At 35.9% G+C, this 21,321-nt stretch overlaps 3 protein-coding genes across 3 annotated transcripts; 2 read left to right on the top strand and 1 right to left on the bottom strand.

The window, feature by feature from the left end:
* The first annotated feature begins 1,862 nt into the window (after window positions 1-1,862).
* On the top strand, window positions 1,863-8,936 carry LOC125818258 (NADH dehydrogenase [ubiquinone] iron-sulfur protein 7, mitochondrial). The gene is made up of 2 exons (XM_049497804.1): window positions 1,863-2,334; window positions 8,483-8,936. Exons 1-2 carry the CDS (start codon window positions 1,928-1,930, stop codon window positions 8,715-8,717), a joined length of 642 nt encoding a protein of 213 aa, XP_049353761.1. The 5' UTR covers window positions 1,863-1,927; the 3' UTR covers window positions 8,718-8,936.
* Window positions 8,937-11,057: 2,121 nt separating this feature from the next.
* Window positions 11,058-12,631, top strand: LOC125818248 (pentatricopeptide repeat-containing protein At1g77360, mitochondrial). The gene has a single exon (XM_049497789.1). The coding sequence runs from the start codon at window positions 11,079-11,081 to the stop codon at window positions 12,513-12,515; it is 1,437 nt and encodes a 478-aa protein (XP_049353746.1). The 5' UTR covers window positions 11,058-11,078; the 3' UTR covers window positions 12,516-12,631.
* A 1,970-nt stretch (window positions 12,632-14,601) lies between these two features.
* On the bottom strand, window positions 14,602-20,516 carry LOC125818259 (uncharacterized). The gene is made up of 4 exons (XM_049497805.1): window positions 20,316-20,516; window positions 16,094-16,201; window positions 15,525-15,692; window positions 14,602-15,011 (listed from the first exon to the last, which is right to left on the bottom strand). Exons 1-4 carry the CDS (start codon window positions 20,415-20,417, stop codon window positions 14,889-14,891), a joined length of 501 nt encoding a protein of 166 aa, XP_049353762.1. The 5' UTR covers window positions 20,418-20,516; the 3' UTR covers window positions 14,602-14,888.
* Between the last annotated feature and the right edge of the window lie 805 nt (window positions 20,517-21,321).

Raw genomic sequence — 21,321 nt, 5'->3', positions numbered from 1 at the left:
AGTGTCACACAAATTGAGACAGAGGGAGTATAACATTTGAAGTTGAAGTAATTTTATAATTGCAAAATCTTAAATTGTATATGTTGATATAATTTATTGAACGCTTGTATATATTGTATTTAACATGATCATGTGCATTGAGTTGTCGATTTAACGAGTTTTTAAGCGATAAAAATTCAAAAATTATTAAAGTTTTTAGAAAAAGCTTCGGCTCTATGTGTTAATGAAGAATTTCGACATTCATATGAGAAATAGACTTATGCTACATACTCTTAATCAATGGTAATGCTTCAATTGTCAAATATGGTCGAATATAAATTGATGACTTATACAACTAAATGCACCATATATATACAAGTAAAATACAAATATATGTATCAGACGTCTATTTCTGAAACATATGTGGTGCATATAATATTCACGTATTAGAAATAAACTTTGATGCACACAATTGTATCAACAATCAACAACAATTCATTCGTTGAAATACAGTCAAAACAAAAGAATGTATACAATCATATAACTAGATTATAGAATACATAGTATCCAGTGAAATTGTATGTATTGATACAAAGTGACCCTCTTTGTTTGATTAGTTAGTTTTCAAGAGGGGAAATTCTTATGGCAATCTCAGGCATACTACTAATAGATTATTTGGCCTAATTGAAACAACCTAGGAAAGGTTGTCAGCCTACATAACTTACTTCTCATACTTAGAAAGCCAGGTATCAAATCCCTATAGTTCGAGCCCTTTGGATCGAGCAAACATACATAGTATGCCCAACGAAATTGTATGTTATGATACAACTAGATTAAGCAAACATATACAACTTCATAATAATAGCTAATGAACAAATACGGCTCCAAAACTATAGGTATGAATAAATAATAGACAAACTATAGCTGCTAATAATAATTATGCTCTAAACTATAGTTATTTATAAATTTTACTCTGAAGGGAAAACATTGAAATTATTTACAAACTAAAACCTATATCCAAATCCTTTCTAGCCCAATAATAATCAACTAAAGGCCCAAATATGAAACCTAAAGGACTAATAGATTGAGGATCCCAACTCTGACCTCGACCCGGAACCTAATTTAAGACTCTAACTCCAACCCTGACTTGGACAAACTAGAAAGAAAAGTACGATCTTAACTCTATTTTGTAGGGTAAAGTTTATATTCAATAGATTATTTGCTCAAAAGAAATGTAACTAATGCAAAAAAGATGAAAAAGAAAGAGACAACAAAACATCAATGTACAAAGTAAGTCCAACAACATATATTACTACACATTTGAAGAAAAATAAACTACAACAATAACATATCAAATGCATTCCCATGAGTGAGGCTTGAATAGGGAGTGTATAAACATATCTTATATTTTCCTTAAAATAAAAGAGAGGTTGTTTTTGATAGACCCTCAACTCAAACCAAATGAAAAAGATGACAATAATAATAAGTAGGAAAGGGAAAAAAAGAAACTATGCAATACATAAATCCTACCATTAGCATTATGAGAACACTAAACTATCCATTAATCTTTTATCCCAATTCTCGACCTCATTACCTTCTTGTCTAAGATTATATCCTCAATCCGCTAAAGATATTCCATATCTAATCTAATAACGTTTTGATGAACGATTATTTACGTCAATTTCCTCTTGCAAAAATCAGATAAGGGCCCAAATGTGAAACCCAATGGAAAATAGCTCAAGCCCAAAGGATCAATAGACCGAGTTATACCCATTTACAACCGGGTATCCATCTTTGCTGGTAACCGTTAGATCAGTTCCACGTGTCTCCATCTGCTTCCTTCAATAAAACAATTCTGTGTATGTATTTCTCAGACCAATCGCCGCCTCTTTCATTGTTCTTCTCTTTGGCATTCTGTAGAAGCCGGAGTTTCACCGGAGAATCAGAAATGGCGTTAATAGCTCGAAATGCGAAACTGCTCACCGGAACGGCGCCGTTCCTTCAAAGGGCGGCGACGATCCACACGACACTCCCATCTCTCTCACAGCAACCTGCCTCTTCTCCGGCCACTTACGGTGGCGCACAGCCTCCGTCCATGAATACACCAGCAGGGATATCTAAACCGGCTGAGTATGTCATATCTAAGGTCGACGATCTGATGAATTGGGCTCGTCGTGGGTCCATTTGGCCCATGACTTTTGGATTGGCTTGTTGCGCTGTGGAAATGATGCACGCCGGAGCTGCACGTTACGATTTTGATCGATTCGGTATTATTTTCAGACCTAGCCCTAGGCAATCCGATGTTATGATTGTTGCTGGTACACTTACCAACAAAATGGCCCCTGCTCTGCGCAAGTATGTATAAATTCTAACGATTAACCCTCTTTTTCCGTTTATCCCATACGTCTGTTTACGAAGTATCTGTATGTCTATATTTGGATTCTATTTTTTCTGTAGAATTGGATTTGCTATATGAACATTTAGGGAAATCTGATAACCAGCAATTTTTTTGTATTTTTGTGAGATCAATCGATTATGTCTTGGTTTTATGAAAATCTATTTCATTCTGCTCTGTTGGTATGTTTTCCCTCGGGTGCAACAAACTGAGGATAACATGAGGTTATTCAATTTGCTTCATTTAATCTGATTATTTGGATGTTGGTTTCTTCTCTGGCATAGTCTCCCACTCTTCCTTTTTGTATGAAGGTTGGGCATAGTGTTATTTAGAACTGGTCTTTTGGTGGAGTGATGGATTTTGGTGTAGTAATAGAAAAACAGAGGTTATGGAGCACTGTAGCTATAATGTATAGGGTAATAATGTGAGAATTGGAGGAAACTTTGGCATGCTTTGAATGTTATTGTTAGAATGTTTTAGTAGGACTCAGAATGAACATAGCTCACAGGAGCATCATAGATCATCACCAAGTAGGATGACAATCAGAATAATCTAGTATTATATGATATAACGCAACATGTGGTTGGCCAGGTTTCTTTAAAGTTTTGCTTTTAACGTTCTCTAAGGAACACTAATTAAAGAACATGTGGGTTTTTGTGAGAACATACTTAAGAATGTCTACAATTTTTCAACACACAGAAATGTTGAAATCATCACACTGCATCTTTTAATTAGTGTTCATATTAATTATCGAAAAATGAATCTTCCCCTATTTAAAATTCTTGTTGGTTAAATAAGGTTTCAAAGGCGAGCATTTAAATTTGTGTTCCAAGGAAGTAGCGTATTTGTTATCGTGATGAGAAATTTGCAGATTGTTAGATAGATATTCATCCAATAAAGCTCAGACCCCACATATGGGATTACATTAGGTATATTGTTGTTTTTGTAACCATTCAATATAAACAAAGACAAGCATTTGCACATAAATATTACCTACAACTTTTGTGTTGGTGTATTGAGTAATGACTATAGCCTGCCCTCTCAGTAGTGATGTCTTTTTGTTTTTGCAATGGTCAGCTAAAATAGTCATTTGATTATTCATATTGATTAAAAAGAAATGTATATATTCGTTGGATTGTTTATTTCCTTAACTCCTTAGTGTTTGTTGGTATTAATGTGTCATATTAGTCTGCAACAACAACACCTTGTGCAATCCCACAAGTGGAGTTTGGAGATGTAGAGTGTGTGCAAATTTTAACCACAAGGTAGAGAAGCTATTTCTGAAAGATCTTTGGCTCAAGTGCAACAAATCAAAGTGGTTATGAAAAGAAAATATGACAATGTGGAAAACATGTCAATTAATAAGGATAGCATTCAACAAAAAGAACAGTAACAACGATGAAATAAATGAAACATAATAGAAAAGAGAGGGTAGCAAATATCAAAAGCAAGAGATTACATGTCTATGACTAATACTACGATAGACATGTGCTACCATACTTCCATCAAGCCTAATCCCGTCGAAAAGCGAGACAGAACTCAACTTTTTAGGACCTTCATACCCTTCTATTTAAGGTCATGTCCTTGGTAAGTTGCAGTTATGTCATGTCTTGTCTAATCACCTCTCCTCCATACTTTTTCGATCTACTTCTACCTCCCCTCATATCCATTATATCTAACCTCTCACACCTTTTTATTGGGGAGTTTACACATCTTTCTTTTCATATGTCCTAACCATTGCAACTTTGCTTCCCTCTTTGTGCACCATGGAGGCCACTCCCCCTTTGTCTTAGACATCCTCATTCCTAATCTGATTTCCCTTATATGCCCACACATCCATTTCAACGTCCTCAGTTCTGCAACTTGCATCTCCTGAATATGGGTGGACCGACCAACATTTTTTCCTATACAATAAATCCGGTCTAACCACATAGAACTTACCTTTAAGTTTTCGTGGTGCATTTTTTTCACACAAGACTTTGGAGGCGAGTCAACAAATATGACTAACGTGTCATATTAGTCAACTTATATATTTGATGTTGTGGTCTTCCGTCTGCCCCTCCCTGCTTCATTTCTATCTAGCATGTCTCTATGCTGACAAGGAGCGACAAGATTAGGAATGAGGTTATCCGGGAGAAGGTGGGAGTGGCCTCTGTGGTGGACAAGATGAGGGAAGCGAGACTGAGATGGTTTGGACATGTGAAGAGACGGAGCGCAGACGCCCCAGTGAGGAGGTGCGAGGTAATGGTGGTAGAGGGTACGCGGAGGGGTAGAGGTAGGTCCAAGAAGTATTGGGAAGAGGTGATTAGACAAGACTTGGCTATGCTTCACATTACCGAGGACATGACTCTAGATAGGAAGGAGTGGAGGTCGCGTATTAAGGTTGAAGGTTAGTAGGGTTAGCGTGTGTCTTCCCTTGAGAGGGTTTGGGTTGTTAGCGTTTGGAGTAGTCCTAGCCTTATGTTGTTTACTGCGTTTCACTCCCAATATCTTTCTTGATGTTATTGTCTCATTTGTTGATTATACGCTATCTTTTGTATTGGCTGTTTTGTTTTATATATATCTCTCCTGTCACTTAGATTTGATGTTCTTGAGCTGAGGGTCTCCTGGAAACAGCCTCTCTACCTCCACGAGGTAGTGGCAAGGTCTGCGTACTATTTACCCTCCCCAGACCCCACCTAGTGGGATTTCACTGGGTTGTTGTTGTTGTATGTCTCTATGCTGACAAAGGATTAGTAACATTTGTCATTGTTTTCTTGCATGTTGTTCCTATATCACTAGGATTTTGTACTTCAATGGATATGTTGTTGACTGTCAATGTGCATAGAACTTTGGAATATTATGTTATGCAATAAACTCGAGGAGATCAAGGTGTATAAATGATTGTTTCGATATATGTAGTATAATAGTTTATGGAAAGGTTAAAGAGTAAAAGAAGATGGATAATGGAGGTTCCCTGAATTATGTCTCGTATTGTTCAAGACAAAAGGCATAAAAAAAAAAACCAAGGTTTGCTATGTTTAAGGACAAAACACAATTAGTTCGAGAGACTCTGAAGAAAAGAACATACTCAGTGTAATCCCACAAGTGGTGGGTCTAGGAGGGTAGTGCGTACATACTTTACCTACCTTGACTATGAAGAAAAAATGATATATATATATATATAGATTAGCACAAAATTTATCCCTGAATTGTGTGTAGAGCGTACATACTTTATCCCTGAATTTTGTGTGTGTGTCTGAAGAAAAATATTTATAAGCACGAAGTTTTTTTTTTAATAAAGGTAAAATTTTGTACAGAGAACAATATGGGGATAGAAGTATTGTAAGAAATGGAATTAAGTGAACCTATGAAGTAAAAACCATACAGTTCATCTGAAAAAAATGAAGTGAAAACTATACCAATCAATATCAAACTAATGGGGTGGGTTGGGGGGGTGGGGGGGTTATAGAGTGTCACCTAAGTGGGGCTAAGTGCAAACAACTAGGGTTTGAATGAGCGTAGGAAAACACTCGTGAACAGCACATAGTTTCAGTGGTGAGGTTATCACATATGGATCTGGCTGGGGTGTTGGGCAAAAGAAAGAGAATAATATGGAGTAGCATAAACTCAGTGACTTCTACTTTCACTTGTTCTTCATCCTACTTTATTTTTTTAGCATTCCCCTTTACACTAGGGAAACTTAATCTGCTTTGGTTCAAGATAAAAATAAATAAGATCTAAAAGTTTTTTATTTTGCATTGACCATCCCAAATCAAGAGCTTGTTTATGTTTCACTTGCTTTTTGAGACGGGTAAGAATTTTATTGACGTAGTGGTAGGAGTGCAACTTGTGATATGTGGGGTAGGCACTCGTCATATGTTTTAATCTAGTTGCATAAAAGACCTAGTATTTAAGTGGAGAAAAGTAGAGGGGTGAGCCTATTTGCCACCGAGTTTCAAACTGTGTGCCGCTGATCCTAGGGAATTTCTCAATTATAAAAAAGTGGCACATATATTATGTACACCCCAGCAAAGAGTAAATACACTAAGTTACTTCTTCTCATCTATCCTAGCCTGTGGGAGAGTTATAAGAGTAACTTGGTTCCTGTTGTTGTTGGAAGGTGGCAGGTATACTTCATAAATTTCAATTGAAGTGTTCTCTTTTTTCCTTTGCATAAAGTATAATGAAACACAACTCCATCTTCAACTCCAACTGCATAAAGTCCAAATAAACTGAAAAATATATGAAATCTATGACCAGACGCCTACTAAGCATCTGATAGGAATATTTGAAAGAGAATCTTCAAGAGTTGTGTCATAGCCACCATACCTTGTCATCATTCTGATTAACTTCAGTGAATTTATTGGTGTGTTATAGAAATCAACAATTTCTAGTGATCTCTCAATCATTCAATAGTCTCCTATAATTCCACCCTTGAATAGATTATAGACCAAACTTCATTAGTAATTGCCTTCTATTGCTAATTTATAGTGAAAATATCGAGATATATTGTATTCAAAGCACCCTGTTCCAATCAGTTGTCCTCCCAGATATATGTGTTCAGCCCATCTCCCACTCCATAGCTGGTTTTGTTGCTGAAAATTTGCCAAAGAATTCTAATAGCCTTCCAATCTCTTACTCCATAAGCCCAGATGCAGTGATCTCTTCTTTTGTTTTTCAGGGGCCTTCCTCACCATATTTATCTTTAATTACTATCCTCCATAGTGAATGTTCTTCATTAGTGCATCTTCAAAGCCATTTCATGAGAAGGCTTTGATTTTGTTTTCTCATATTATTTTTTTCTCCAAGCATTCATGTTACTTGCTTAGAGTAACAACTTTCCATTTGGCTAAAGGGAACCCTTTACTTTCTATATTTTGTTGCCATAGAAAGTCTCCTTTAAGATATCTATCCATTCTCTTCCCTATTTTTGGAGTGATGGGAAACAAAGACGTCATGTAGGTTGGGAGAGCTCCAATACACTATTGATAAATTACTAACCTGCATCCTAGAGAAAGTATTGGCTTTTCCACCTTGGTAGCCTCTTTTCACATATCTACAACACCCCATTCCATATATCAATGTACCTGCATTTTGCCCCACCAGGGGCATTCCCATTTAAACACGAGTAAAACCCCTGTTTCTCCTCCAAGAACTCCAACAAGTTGCTGAATATGTTAAACTTCATTAATTGGGATAAATTGAACTTCTCCTCCGGCTAATGTGAAGCCTAGATATCCCTTCAAAGCTCTATTTCTGCATCACACAAAATAATAGCATTATCTGCATATAGAGGTGGGTGATCTCCATGCTCCCTCTTATGTTTTTGAAGCCAGCTATTTTCTTGTTCAATGGTATCCTAGGACCAACAATCACATTGAATTCCGGTCTCCAGGTCTCTTATTTAGTAACAAGCTGGATAGAACCTTACTTTCTCCCTGTTTATTGTGGTTGGATCCCTTGGTGTTGCTGCTGATTGTGCTATCCATCTGACGTGATTTTTTCTTTTACCTAAAAAGTCACAGTGTTATAATTATTAAGAAACACCGGCGAGTGATGTTAATGGCTTATCTATAATCAAACAGAAGTGATCCATGTTCGAAACTATCTGGACCCTTCTAAATTGAACTCAAACAATTATCAAATATTTTGTTGAAATTTTTCACTCACTACGTTGAGCATTCGTATTTTTGCTATTCTGATCATGTACTTGCTCATTCTCTTCATTTCCAGTTTTCATTTAGACCTCTCAATTTAGCATTCTAAAGTTGATCACCTTTCCTTATTTGATCAAGTATCACACCTGAATTCTCCAAAGTTCTTTTACTTTATTCCGCTGCAGGTGCGTCTCTAGTGTGTTTAGCCCGAATCTTATAATCGTACACTTCCTAGATTTTCTTCTATGTTTGCAAGGAAATCTTGTATGCCTGTCAGTCTGTCACCTTTCTGGAATCTGGTAATTAATGACTTGAACAACCCAACCAATCAGCTAGGCTTCTCTTCACTTGTGAAAAAAAAAAAATGGTAGGAGGAGGATGGTAATTAATTGCTCTAATGTAAGGGTACCCTTTTGTTTTAATGAGTCAAAATATTAAGCCATATTGCTTCTTTTTTTTCCTATTGCAGGGTCTATGATCAAATGCCTGAGCCAAGGTGGGTCATTTCCATGGGGAGCTGTGCAAACGGTGGAGGATACTACCATTACTCATACGCTGTCGTGCGAGGCTGTGATAGGATCGTCCCTGTTGACATTTATGTTCCAGGTTGCCCACCTACTGCTGAGGCTCTTCTGTACGGAATTCTTCAACTGCAGAAGAAGATAAATAGGCGCAAGGATTTGCTTATGTGGTGGACCCAATAAGAGCCTTGTTTTTATGTTTCCATCGATCTGTATGGAAATAAACGTTTGGCGAAGTACCATCCAAGGAAAAGAGATCTTCTTGTTTTTTCTTTTGGGTGAATCTTATGGATCTCTCTTCTGGACCTTCTGTGTTTCTTTTGTATGTTAATCTGATATTTAGTGGTACTCTCTAAGCTTAAGTTGGTATATCTCAATAAAGCTGCTGTGCATCCTCTAAAAACTGAGGAATGGATTCAGATATTTTTTATTGTGAAGTGTAATTGATAGATTGAGAAGTGTTGTGCATCTAATATTTTTAATATGCATGATAAGTGTGGAATCGATTGTTTTTAGTATACACAATGTAATCCTCTGTATGGGTGTTTTATTCCTTTGATGCATCTTATCATGCCTTTGTGTTGAAAGTCTATAAAAAATAACCTCTCTAGTCTCTACTATATTAAGATAGGAGTACGTTATGTGTACATACATCTTGCCCTTGAGCCGAGAGTATATTGAAAACAGTTGAGCTAAGAGGACTTCAAACTAGCAGTATGAAGTATTCAGTGTGCCTACAGAGTAAATGCTCACCAAAATATGTGTGATCAGTGATGTATCAAAGTGTTTTTGAAATTTATTATTTTAAATGTCACATAAGATATACTAAAAAGTGACAATTTCTTTTTTGATAGACTACAAAAACAAAGGGAGTATATGATTTTATCCTCATATTTTGTTCTTATTTGATTTGTTATATATAACTATAATAAAGATTGTTTTTATTAGGTAGGAAAATGAATAAAACAGAGAAAGAAATTAAACTTACCAATAATTGGATGTCTCCAATGAACCCGCAAAATTCATGGACTAATATACATGAAAATTTGAGATAATCCTAAAATTTTGTTTTGCGACACAAACACCACAAGCATTTTCTGCCTATTGAAAACAATGAGAATTATTTCATAGATCGTCATCAATGAACCATAAAATTTGAGCTCCAACAAAGTCGGTCCCTCATATTACAAAAAATTTATAGGCTAATATACACAAAATTTAAGCTCAAACAAAGACCGTCACATATATTTGGCATTGCAAGGTCATGTAACCCGAATTAACAAATTTGGTGTTTTCTCATGTGTATTAGATAATGCCAATTTTCTTAAATATATTTTGACGGACTCTGATTAACATGAAATTTAGTAGGTACATTGAAATAGACTGATAACAAATACTCATTAGTTTAGAGAATATTTTTTTAAAAAAAAATTGTTTGAGTTGTTCTCATTAGTTTAGAGAATAATTTTTCGTGTGTATCAGTACATATTATTTCTTGTAGTTAAATGTTGATTTGTGTATCAAGGTTATGGAAAATTGGACTGTATTCTTTAGGTTGGGCTTGGTGGGCTTTGAGTTGGGTCAGGTGGCCCAAGTAAAAACATGGGTTTTCTTGACCCCTAAAATGGAGCGGACCGCAATAAACCTTCAACTTTCTGAGAAACAAAGGAAGAAAAAAACTCATAAACTTTGTTCATCTTACCAGGTATCTCATAGTTGCAGAATGTTTTTTTTTTTGCAACTGCAAAATGCTGTTTTTTGTTGGTTAAAGAGTGTTTTTTCGTATTTTTTTCTGCTGCTGTGGTGTGTGCTAAATTGAAATGTGTCTATAACATGCAGTAAGCTAATGATTTGATTGGATTGTTTTAATTGTATGAAATTTGATTTGCTTTAAGTTGATTTGAGTATACTTTAGGGAAATAGAATAGAGCTATTTTGTTGTTTTGTTATCTCGAATGTACATGTCGAAAATGATTAGCTAGAGAAACCAAGTTATTGAATTATTTTTTTTGATAACCGTGGTGTTCGATACCTCTTACCAGCAACAGGTATCCGGTAACTCTATCCACCAAGGATAGGACTGATAGGAAGAAATCACCTAGTGTTTTGGAGGGAATACCAACCTTTTGATGTTAATGGCACTGAAGATTTTTCACTTGATGTTCAAGCATAGATTAACGTTCGATATGCTTATTATGTATAGGGAAGTATTCATCCAACTGTTGTGCCAAATGAGGAAAAAAGAAGTTTTTTTAAGATTTTGGTGCGCTTGGCACAGCCCATTGCTAGTTCAAGTACCTAAGTTGAAGTAGATAGGTTCATATTTGAGTTGTAAAAAAAATTGAAATTCTATTCGTCTTCTCTTGATATGTGTGAAGATAATTCGCTTGATTGTATTGCTTCTATCTGAAAATGAACAAAAGAACAATGTTCTACTTTGACATATCAATAACCCAAAAGATTGAATCAGTAACTCCTGTTTGTTTGTTTTTTAACTTTTTCAGATACTCGACTAGTTTTTTTTATCTTTCTACAAGGAGGATCATGTTGCGACAATTTCATCACAAATTGTGTGATAGAACAATGATTTTTACCCGAGTGTATAGTTCTAAAGAAACAATGGAAGTTAAACTTGATCCTCTAACAAGACTTTGTAAAATTATGATGTCTTGCCCAAAGGCGGGGCTTGACACGGAGCTTGACCAAAGTGGGATTAGGGTTTTACCGGAGATGGTTGAGGATGTCCTTAAGAGATTTGAGAATGCTGGAATGCTTGCGTATCGTTTCTTTGAATGGGCTGGTAAGCAACATAATTATGAGCATAGTACTAGAGCCTACCACTCCATGATTGGATCTCTTGCCAAGATAAGGCAATATCAGATGATGTGGGATCTTGTAAATGAGATGAAAACCAAGAGAATGCTTAATATTGAGACATTTTGCATAATCATGAGAAAATATGCTAGGGCTCAAAAGGTAGAGGAGACTCTATACACTTTCCATATCATGAATAAGTTTGATGTGCCTCCCAACCTAGCGGCTTTTAACGGCTTATTGAGTGCTCTATGCAAATCGAAGAATGTGGAAAAAGCTCAGGAGATTTTCGATAGTAAGAAGAATGAATTTACTCCTGATTCGAAAACATATAGCATATTGATTGAGGGGTGGGGAAGGGCTCCGAATCTTCCCAAGGCAAGAGAGGTTTACAGGGAAATGATTTTGGCTGGCTGTAATCCGGACATTGTGACTTATGGGATCATGGTCGACATACTTTGCAAGGCTGGCAGGGTTGATGAGGCTGTTGAAATTGTCAAGGAGATGTACTTCAGCGGTTGCAGGCCAACGTCCTTTATTTATAGTGTTTTAGTCCATACATATGGGCTAGAAAACCGGATTGAAGATGCCATAGATACATTCCTTGAAATGGAAAAAAATGGTGTTGAGGCTGATGTAGCTGTATATAACTCACTAATTAGTGCTTTCTGTAAGGTAAATAAGTTCCAAAATGTCTATATGGTTCTGAATGACATGCAATTCAAGGGGGTGACTCCCAATGCAAGGACCTGCAATATTATTCTCAGTGGCTTGATTGCTCGAGGTGAGACTGATGATGCTTTTAAGGTTTTCCGTAGGATGCTCAAAATTTGTGATCCTGATGCAGACACGTATACTATGATGATAAAGATGTTTTGTGAGAAGAATGAGATGAAGATGGCTCGTAAAGTGTGGAAATATATGAAACGCAAGCAATTTGTTCCCAGCATGCATACTTTTTCTGCACTTGTCAATGGATTGTGCGACGATGCAGATGCCCCTGGTGCCTGTGTGTTGATGGAAGAGATGATAGAGAAAGGAATGCGCCCTGGTAGGATGACATTTGAAAAATTAAGGAAACTACTTCTCAAGGAAGAGAGAGAAGATGTACTTGAATTCCTTCAGGAGAAACTAAATCTTATGGTCAGGGAGCCTTTGTCTGATTAAGAAACCATTTAGATAACGTATTTCTGATGATTCGTGATTATATCTGCTGTTGTTGAATCTGATCTCTAGAGTCAGAATATCCAAGTGTCTCGTACTGTTTCAGCAACGGATAAAGATATCCAGGTCACATAATAACTGAGCTTGCTAAGGATTTAACTTCATCAGTGAGACTCACTTGGAGCACTTGGCAATTTTTTTACGTTGGAAAAGTGCCAGTCTGTTAATTACTGGAGTTCTCATTTGGAGCACTTGGCAATTTTTTTACGTTGGAGAAGTGAGGCCAGTCCTTGTTAAATACTGGAGTTTGGAAACGGTGTAGAACACAGTTATCTTGCTTAAACATGGTTTTCTCTAACTTCAATACTTCTTCTGGATGCGGTTAGTTCTTTTCCGTTTTCAGTTGATTAGTAAAAGAAACTTTAGCCAGTGAAAGATGGTCGATACAAGTGGACAAAAAGCCACAATCAAGGTCAGAACTCATGCAGGGATGTAAATAGTTTTGTTGTCTTCAATCTATTAATGCATCAAAAATTTAAAAAGAAGAATCTCTGTTAATGCATTCGTCAAACACTGTATTTTTGGCGGGTTATTATTAGTGCTCAGGCCTCAATGTCACTTCTCTGTGCGTGCTCTCTCTGACTTGTGCTTATGGGGGAAAAAAATGGACCATCTTGGTCTAGTTAAGACTTGGACATAGAAATTAAGCTTCATCTACAATTAATGTATTTGTTTTGATTGGTCTATAATTTATGTCTCAATAGGGAGCTCTCTTAATTAGTTTCTTTTCTTCTCTGCTGAAGACATGTACCTATTCACCGCCTTTTTTTAAATGGGGGAGACACTTGTTTATTATCCCCCACCACTTCTTGTTCTACAGCCTCCCTAAACTCAGTCTAAACTCAGTTTCTGGGGCTGCAAACTCTGTTTTTCACGTTTCCTTTTCGTGTATTCTCATTATTATTTTTCTGCCCAGGGTCCTCAATCTGCATACATAAGTTGGTTTGGTACCTCCTGGAAGGAACTAATTGAATAGGTGAAAGAATGCTAATGCTTCATCTAAGGTATACTCTTGCTGTAATTTATTTCTTCTATAGTATTTAAGCTATTAGAGTAAATACACATTTATTTTCTTAATTATATTTTCAACACATCCCTTGAGTGCGAGCCTATATCTTTTTTCATGGGTCAAGCATGTTATGGGAAAACTCTACAGTTTTATCCCGGTCTTAGCAATTGCCAGATCTTCTCCTTTATTTTCTTAATGAAATATGTTTCTATTGTACTATTACATCATGCATGATAATGACGTTCTTGTCACTTTATCTTGGTTGTAATCTTTCATGTAATTTATCAATTGGGAAAGCTGATATGTTTCTCTCCTCACATCAATCAGGATTCATGATTCCCATGCAAGCTCCTCAAAATGTAAGTCGACAAGAAGCAGCACGAGCACAGACATCGCCGGATGCCCAGGTTTGAAAATGAGCTAGTTCACAACCTTCCAGAGCGTTAACTAAGGGGTACGTCACACTTGACGAGCACCATTGCCATCTCTATGCCATAAACATACCAAGAGCAGAAACGGGTGTGCATTCATCCATTTCATCATGGCTCGTGAGAAAGGAACCTGCCAGTGTTCGACTTCAATGGGTTCTCCAAGATAACAAACCCAGAAAATCCCAATCAGGACCTCAAGCATATATAATAAGGCGAGCTCTTATGCAGGACAAGGCCGTGAAGAGGATGCTAAGGAGGAGGATCCATTTTCTTTATGCAGCATTGACTTCTGTTTACTCTGTTTTAATTTTTCATATATGAATAACTGGAAAATTTCTGAGAACCAATAAAACTTTCGAAACACGATGAATGATTCCCATGCTCAATGCACTTGCATATTTCCATTCAAAAAATGGCAAGGACGCAGCGTATTGAGTGGGTATTTCTCACAATGGACAAAGGAAAAAGAGCTCAATCAATCAAGCAACTCTACACGCCATGTGGCCGGCCAGGAGAGAAGTAAAACCAACTAGACAGCAGAGAGAGAAAGAAGAGCATAAGAAGCAATCTAGAGAACACACATCGATATACCAACACCAATCACAGTGAAAAAACAATAGATCCAGTCAAACAGTTTTACCAGCTTTCACATTAGATGACTAAAAAGAGCTATTATGAAAGACAATATTGGCATCCATAACAATGGTTTTCTTCGTGGAAGTAACCATCTAAACTCGTGCAAGTAGTTCATGTTCAATGTACATCAAAAACCAATACACCCATCCTTCAGCAGTTAGCAACTTGCACATTGAGAGTGCAAAACAGTTATACTTCCCTTTCTGTGTACCAGCAACACACAATAGAGCAATGTTGGATCTACCTCACTACATTAAAAGTGGCACTTGGTTTGGAAATCATCACTGGACACTCCCCCTTCTCATCATACTCAGCAAACTCATCTCCGGACAAATCAATGCCTTCAAATTTCGTTCCCTCAAGCTGCATTAAGTGAATCAAATTAGAACTGGCACGACATCTCCCATAACACAAAACCTAAGAATTGGGAAATGTAGCTAATGAAATTATAGCTTTTCTTTAATATAGCTATATATAACATATCAGGAAAAAAAAGTTCTTTAGAAAATAGTCAACTAGCTTTCTCATGGGCCAATTTGGGCAAAATATTAGCCCAATTTTTGATGGCCTGAGCTAATAGATGTGTGGGCCAATAATCAGCCCAAACTTGGGCGGATTATGATTTCACGGGATAATCTTGCCACCTTTAGACATATAAGCAGAACATATTCTCCAAGAAGTTAATTAGGAGATACATGACCTCGTTAAAGAAATAGAAATATATTCAAAGAACCCCAACAGCTCAAAAACAAATGGAAAATTGATAGGGCAAAGAAATCTTATACCTAAAATTTAATATTTCGACAACTTTTTTATAATAAGATTTTTCTTTAATTTTAAGAAACACCAAAGCAGAAAGCAGGGGAAGAAGCTTACAGATTTAGCTTCCCATTCTCCTCGGAAAACATAATCCAGCGGCTCAAAACCCCTGCACTCAAATAGCATCAAAGGTGCAGATTTTCCAGCTTCACTATCAGTGTGAGTCAGAGGACGGCCACGGCCAGTGATCATGGCTATTGTACCATCCCTGCCACAGAACTTACACTGGAAGAAAAAGTCACAAAAGACTTAGTAATCAATCAAGTCTATACAGCATCAAGAGCTGTAAAATAGCAATAGGACATCAAAGGGGAAAACACCAAAAAAGAAGGTAACAATTAAGGCTCAAAACAGAATTCCAAGGATATCAAAGTTATTCAACATATAGAGCTAAGAAACAACAACAGGGGCATTTACTACGGCTTAACCCATTCTGAATATTGAAGATATCCTAATTAATTCCGTATCTCACCTCAAATTTCAGGCGGTCACAGTGATTTTAAATTCAGTTTAAACTAGCTCTGTGTCATATCTAAACTAACAAATATGCACTCAGATATGCATAAAGAAATGTCTGAAGCAGTAGATTATATCGTCAAAGATAAGGAAACAGGAGGATAGGTCACCTTCTGGACAAGGTGGGTGTGGCCCTTGCCATTAGGAAGAGGAACAGTTTCAACCAAGCTCACATAAGTCTCCTTTTGGGTGATCTCACCACAATGGCCACACTTTAGCTGCACAATTTAAAGAAAAAGAACCAAGTTTAATGGACTATGAAAAAGGTAGTAATGTAGGACACCAAATGTATGATTTCATCACACAGAAATAATTGGCAAAATTAACTTATGGAAGCAGCACTACCTCACATGAACATACCTGAAAGGAAATTTCAGTACTACTATATTGATAGAGAGCGGTAGTACACATTACAAATAAAATGACAGAAGCTTTGCATGAGATGGTTTAAGACGTTAAGGCGTCTTAAAATGGTAGAAGTGTCGTATAAATTAAAACAAAGTTTGTGTGAGATGGATTAACATTCCAGAATGTCTCAAAATGAAAAACATGTCATATAAATTATAACAAAGTACACAAGACTTCATACAGTGGAAATGACCCTATAAGATAAAAGAGAAGGCATACAGTTGAAATGACCCTATAAGATAAAAGAGAAGGCATACCGTGGAAATGACCCTATAAGATAAAAGAGAAGGCATACCGTGGAAATGACCCTATAAGATAAAAAAGAAGGCCATCTTGGGATAAGAAACCTTCAACTACATAACAATCGCTTCTTACAAGTTATTTGGAGAAGGGTATCAATCAAAATATGGAAAAAGGCCATGGCACAATGGAGCAGTTAATATTTCCAATTGTTAAAGTGTTAAGGAACACATCCCAAGCTGTTGGATTTGTTTGATAGGATTTTTGCAGTTAAAGAGGGAGATGGAAGAGTACTATAGTTTTGGAAATACGCATAACTGGATGTTTACACCATTAAAATTAAAGCTTCCTGATCTATTCAGACTCAGTAACAACTATTGTTCCAATGAGGGAAGGAAATGCATGGAACTTAGGTTTAAGAAGTCCACTTTTCAATTGGAAGGTCAGCAAACTGGCTCTTTGCTTCAGAAATTGGACCAAGCCTCGTTGAGACCGGGGCAACCAACTCTATCAGTGAATAATTATACTTACTTGGAACAAAAAAACTCTTCATACAGAACACAAGCAAGATAGACACAAAAATTCAGAAGCTAAGATGAGAGAGAGTCTTTGACAAAGAGAAAACAAGAAAATGAAGAATGGGAAGATAAAGTTGGAATGAACTACCAAAAGAGCCGCAAACAAAAACCTATCGTGGCACCCATCAATTAGCTAAATCACACAGAGAAATTATATAGAAGCACATTAATGAATTGCAATGGAGGTCAAAAGCCTAAGTATGCACTCTATAAACTGAACACAAGGAAATAGACAGAAAAACTAAATCACAACTATGAATAAGAAGATAGTTTGAGATGAAATTGGAATGAGACTTGAAGAATCCCTACAAAGACACCTATGAAGCATGTTTGACTCAAAACAATCTCAATAGGAAAGGTTTCCAGTTTGTATACAGGTGCTATCTATGTTTGGAAAAGATGGAAACTGTAAACCATTTGATATTGTACTGCTCAGTAGCCACAGATCTGAGGCACACTTGAACTGGAGCTTATGGAGAGTTAATAAAGTCATCAAAAGGATTTGAAGGAAGATACCTGCTGCTAGGAATAGGTGTTTTGATGGAATCTCAACTCCAAATCACTCCCTCAAAACCAAGTGCTTACTTTATATTTTTTTACTGAACTAATATGACTACTGTAATTAGCACTGATCAGTGGTTGGATTTTGTAAGATCCCTTGTCTTTGATTGACACTGGAAAGGGATTCATTAGTTCTTTTGTTAATGCTTTTTCCTTCCCTTGTAACTATGCATCTACTTGATGTTCTTTTGTGAATGAAACATCTAACTTTATCAACAAAAAAAAAGAAGATGTGTATAGAGGCACACATCAATTAGCTCGATAACACCAAGAGTACATTTAAAACATAGTATGATTATCACAAAATTTGAGGTGGAAACCAGAATCCTGAACATATACATGCATCTATAACAGAACACAAGGGTATCGAAATGAGAAATGAGAAGAATGTGAATAAATACATAGTTTAACAATCAAAACCATGAAACTGTAGAGCAAGACGAAAAAATTGCAATGAGCTACCAGAAGAGCCATACACAACACATACAGAGGCATGCATCAATAAACTTGAGAGATGCATACAAACGCAATAGAACAATCGCAAAGTTGGAGGTCAAGAGCTTAAACTCTTAAACATGCACTAATACACATTAAACAAGGAAATAGACGCAAAAATTAATAACTAAGACGCAACTAGGAATAGATTGTTAGTTAAATGGAAAATGAAAAACAAGGTGAGATTGGACAGTGCACAAGCAGAACCCTAAAAAAGCACATACGGAGACATACATCAACTAGCTCAATTACACAGAGCATAGAGAGGCAATAGAGTAATCACAAATTAGAGATTGAAAACGTCAAACTAAAAATAACAGACAGGCATTCCCACACAGAACGTAGAGATATACACAAAATTTGAAAAGCTAAATTCAGAAATAGGAATAGACTAGATAGCTTGACAAAGAAACTTAAAAGTATCAAGCTCGAGTAAATGAAATAATGAGCTACCAGAAAATATCTGAAAGAATAGCTAGAAGGCATCATCAATTAGATCATAGATAAATCAAATAGAAAGACAGTAGAGTAATCATAAGCCTCAATGTAACAACCATACTTTATACACATAACACAAGAAAATATGGACAAACGAAGAAGCTAAGTCCAACTATTAGAGGTGTTACACCCCACCACTTCTGTTTATCTACTAGATTAGATCTTATGATTATTTACTAGATTAGCTTGATAGTATTTATCAGTTATCTCATTTGAAAAAATATCCTTAATGTAAGTAGCACTCGTAGGAAGTTAGTTACTTAATTCATGGATTTAAATACAGCTTCATATTCAATACAAAATCATCTTTCATATTCTCTACAAGTTTATACATAAACTAGGAATAGTATAGACAGTTTGACAAAGAAAATCATGGAAATTAAGTACAAAATTATGAAATTGAAATGAGCTTCCCGGAGATCCAAAATGAATAGCTAGAAGGCATCCTCAGTTATAACATGAACACGAAAGTAACACACATACATATGCACACAGAACAAGGAGTTAGACTCGAAAGTCATCATCAGAAGAGACATAAAACTAAGTCGCAACTAGGAACAAACAGATGTCCGACAGCGAAAATCATGAAAATGAAAAACATGGATACGAAATTGCAATGAGTTGCCTCAATAGCCCTAAATAAACACCTAAGAGCAGAGACAATCCACTATGTGTGTGTATTTACTATAGAGTGAACATCAAATAAATCAACCTTCATTGAGAAATCAGACACGCAAATGCCATAAAATAACTACAACTTATATAGGCGGATACCTTAAACAAATAGTTATAAGATATCATCAATTATTCAATCTTCAAAGGAAAGATCACATAATATCACAGTAGAATAATCGTAAACCCTATAGTAAGTAAATGAATATGAACACAGAACAAATAAATAGACACGACATTCTGAACTTAACAAAAAAAATATTGCAACTAGGAATAAACTATAGTTCGGCATAGAAAATCACAACAATGCAGAACACGAAGATGAAATTGCACTGAGCTACCTCAACATCCCTAAAAAAAACACCTAACGAGAAGATAAAATCACTGTGTGTGCATATTTACTATTGAATCAACATCACTTCGATCAATGTTCAGTGAAAATCGCATAAACATGAGTACATGACAATGCAATAAAATAACTACAAATTATAGAGTCGGATACCTTTAACAAATAGCTGTAAGGCATCATCGTTTATATAGATATTCAAAGGACAAATCACACTTAATATAATGGTAAACCCTAAAGTAAGTAAAGGAAAATAAATAGTAACGAAATTCGAGAAGGAAAAAAACAAGTTGCTAGTAGGAATAAAAAATATAGTTCGTCATAAAAAATCATCAAAATGAAGAACACGAACATCAAATTGCAGTGAGCTACCTGAATATCCCTAAAAAAAAACACCTAATGTGTAGATAAAATCCACTGTGTGTGTATTTACAATAGAATCAGCATCAATTCGATCAATCTTCATCGAGAAATCGCACATACATCTAAGTGCAATAGAATAACTGAAAATTACAGAAGCGTTTATGCGGATACCTTGAAGTGGTAACGGAAGTTTTCATCATCGCAACCGCCTTGTGGCCGAAGGTCGGTGAGGTTTTCAAGCTCCGCCTTAATTTCCAGCATGAAGTTCACCATTTTTCTTTCTGCTTGCTGCTTCGAATCAACGCTTTCTCTCTGATTCTCTCAAATGCTCTTTTCTCCAGAATGACAGAATGGAAAAGGCGTGATGAGGAAAGAGTGATTTATAGCCTGTTATTGGAGGGTAAAAGAGTAAATTACCACATCTGAATCCGGATAGAAGCTTCCAAATCATAGTAGTAGATTATTTTTGATATATAATACAATCTCTCCGTCAATTTTTAATTGTCATATTTTCTTTTTTAGAGTCAAATTATAAAAACTTTCACTAACATTTTCGATGTATTTTTTATCATATTAATATGCAAAAAAATTGCATTTTATAGTATTTTTCGTATAATTTTTTAATATTTAAGTTTTTTTTTTGAAATATCGAATTAATGTAATCTAATTTAACTTTAAAAATTAGTCAAACTGTCTTTCGAAAAGTACAACATGACAAATAAATGTGGACGGATGAAGTATAAAGTTATTTTTAATGTGATCAAGGAGGTCGCGAATTCAATTCGAACTCGTATCGAAATAGCCACTTCTAAAAATGTAAAACAAATGTATGATTATAGAATAATAGACTCTCCTGGTTTAACTTTTCTCCCAACTTTACATATAGCGAAAATTTAATACATCGAATTGGAGTACACTTTTTCCTCATTTGGTATTTGCTTTGAAAACTTATTTATTTAGATTTCCCATAGATGTTACATTATTTGTTTTTTTTCCCTATAAACAAAAAATATGCAGATTCAAATTCAAGTCTAACTGTTGAAACCAAATATGAAACTTACATAACAAACACAGCAACTGTTGGGTGGGGTGAGACTAGATCATCGATCCAATCTCCATATATTCGACATTGTTACTTGTTTTAGATGTGAGATATGACCAAAGAGAGAAATTGCAT

Source organism: Solanum verrucosum, unplaced genomic scaffold (assembly GCF_900185275.1).
Source record: "Solanum verrucosum unplaced genomic scaffold, falcon-dt-bn FXZP01000253.1, whole genome shotgun sequence".
Classification (NCBI taxonomy): Eukaryota; Viridiplantae; Streptophyta; class Magnoliopsida; order Solanales; family Solanaceae; genus Solanum; species Solanum verrucosum.
The sequence above is the reverse complement of the archived record's forward strand: the minus strand, read 5'-3'. Positions and strand labels throughout refer to the sequence as shown.

Excerpts from the sequence above, each read along its gene's own strand:
- LOC125818258 (XM_049497804.1), top strand. The coding sequence starts at position 1,928 with ATGGCGTTAATAGCTCGAAATGCGAAACTGCTCACCGGAACGGCGCCG. Across the intron at positions 2,335-8,482 it reads ATGGCCCCTGCTCTGCGCAA|GGTCTATGATCAAATGCCTG; the intron begins GTATGTATAAAT and ends TTCCTATTGCAG.
- LOC125818259 (XM_049497805.1), bottom strand. The coding sequence starts at position 20,417 with ATGGTGAACTTCATGCTGGAAATTAAGGCGGAGCTTGAAAACCTCACC. Across the intron at positions 15,693-16,093 it reads ACACCCACCTTGTCCAGAAG|TGTAAGTTCTGTGGCAGGGA; the intron begins GTGACCTATCCT and ends TTTTTCTTCCAG. Across the intron at positions 15,012-15,524 it reads GAGAATGGGAAGCTAAATCT|CTTGAGGGAACGAAATTTGA; the intron begins GTAAGCTTCTTC and ends CACTTAATGCAG.
- LOC125818248 (XM_049497789.1), top strand. The coding sequence starts at position 11,079 with ATGTTGCGACAATTTCATCACAAATTGTGTGATAGAACAATGATTTTT.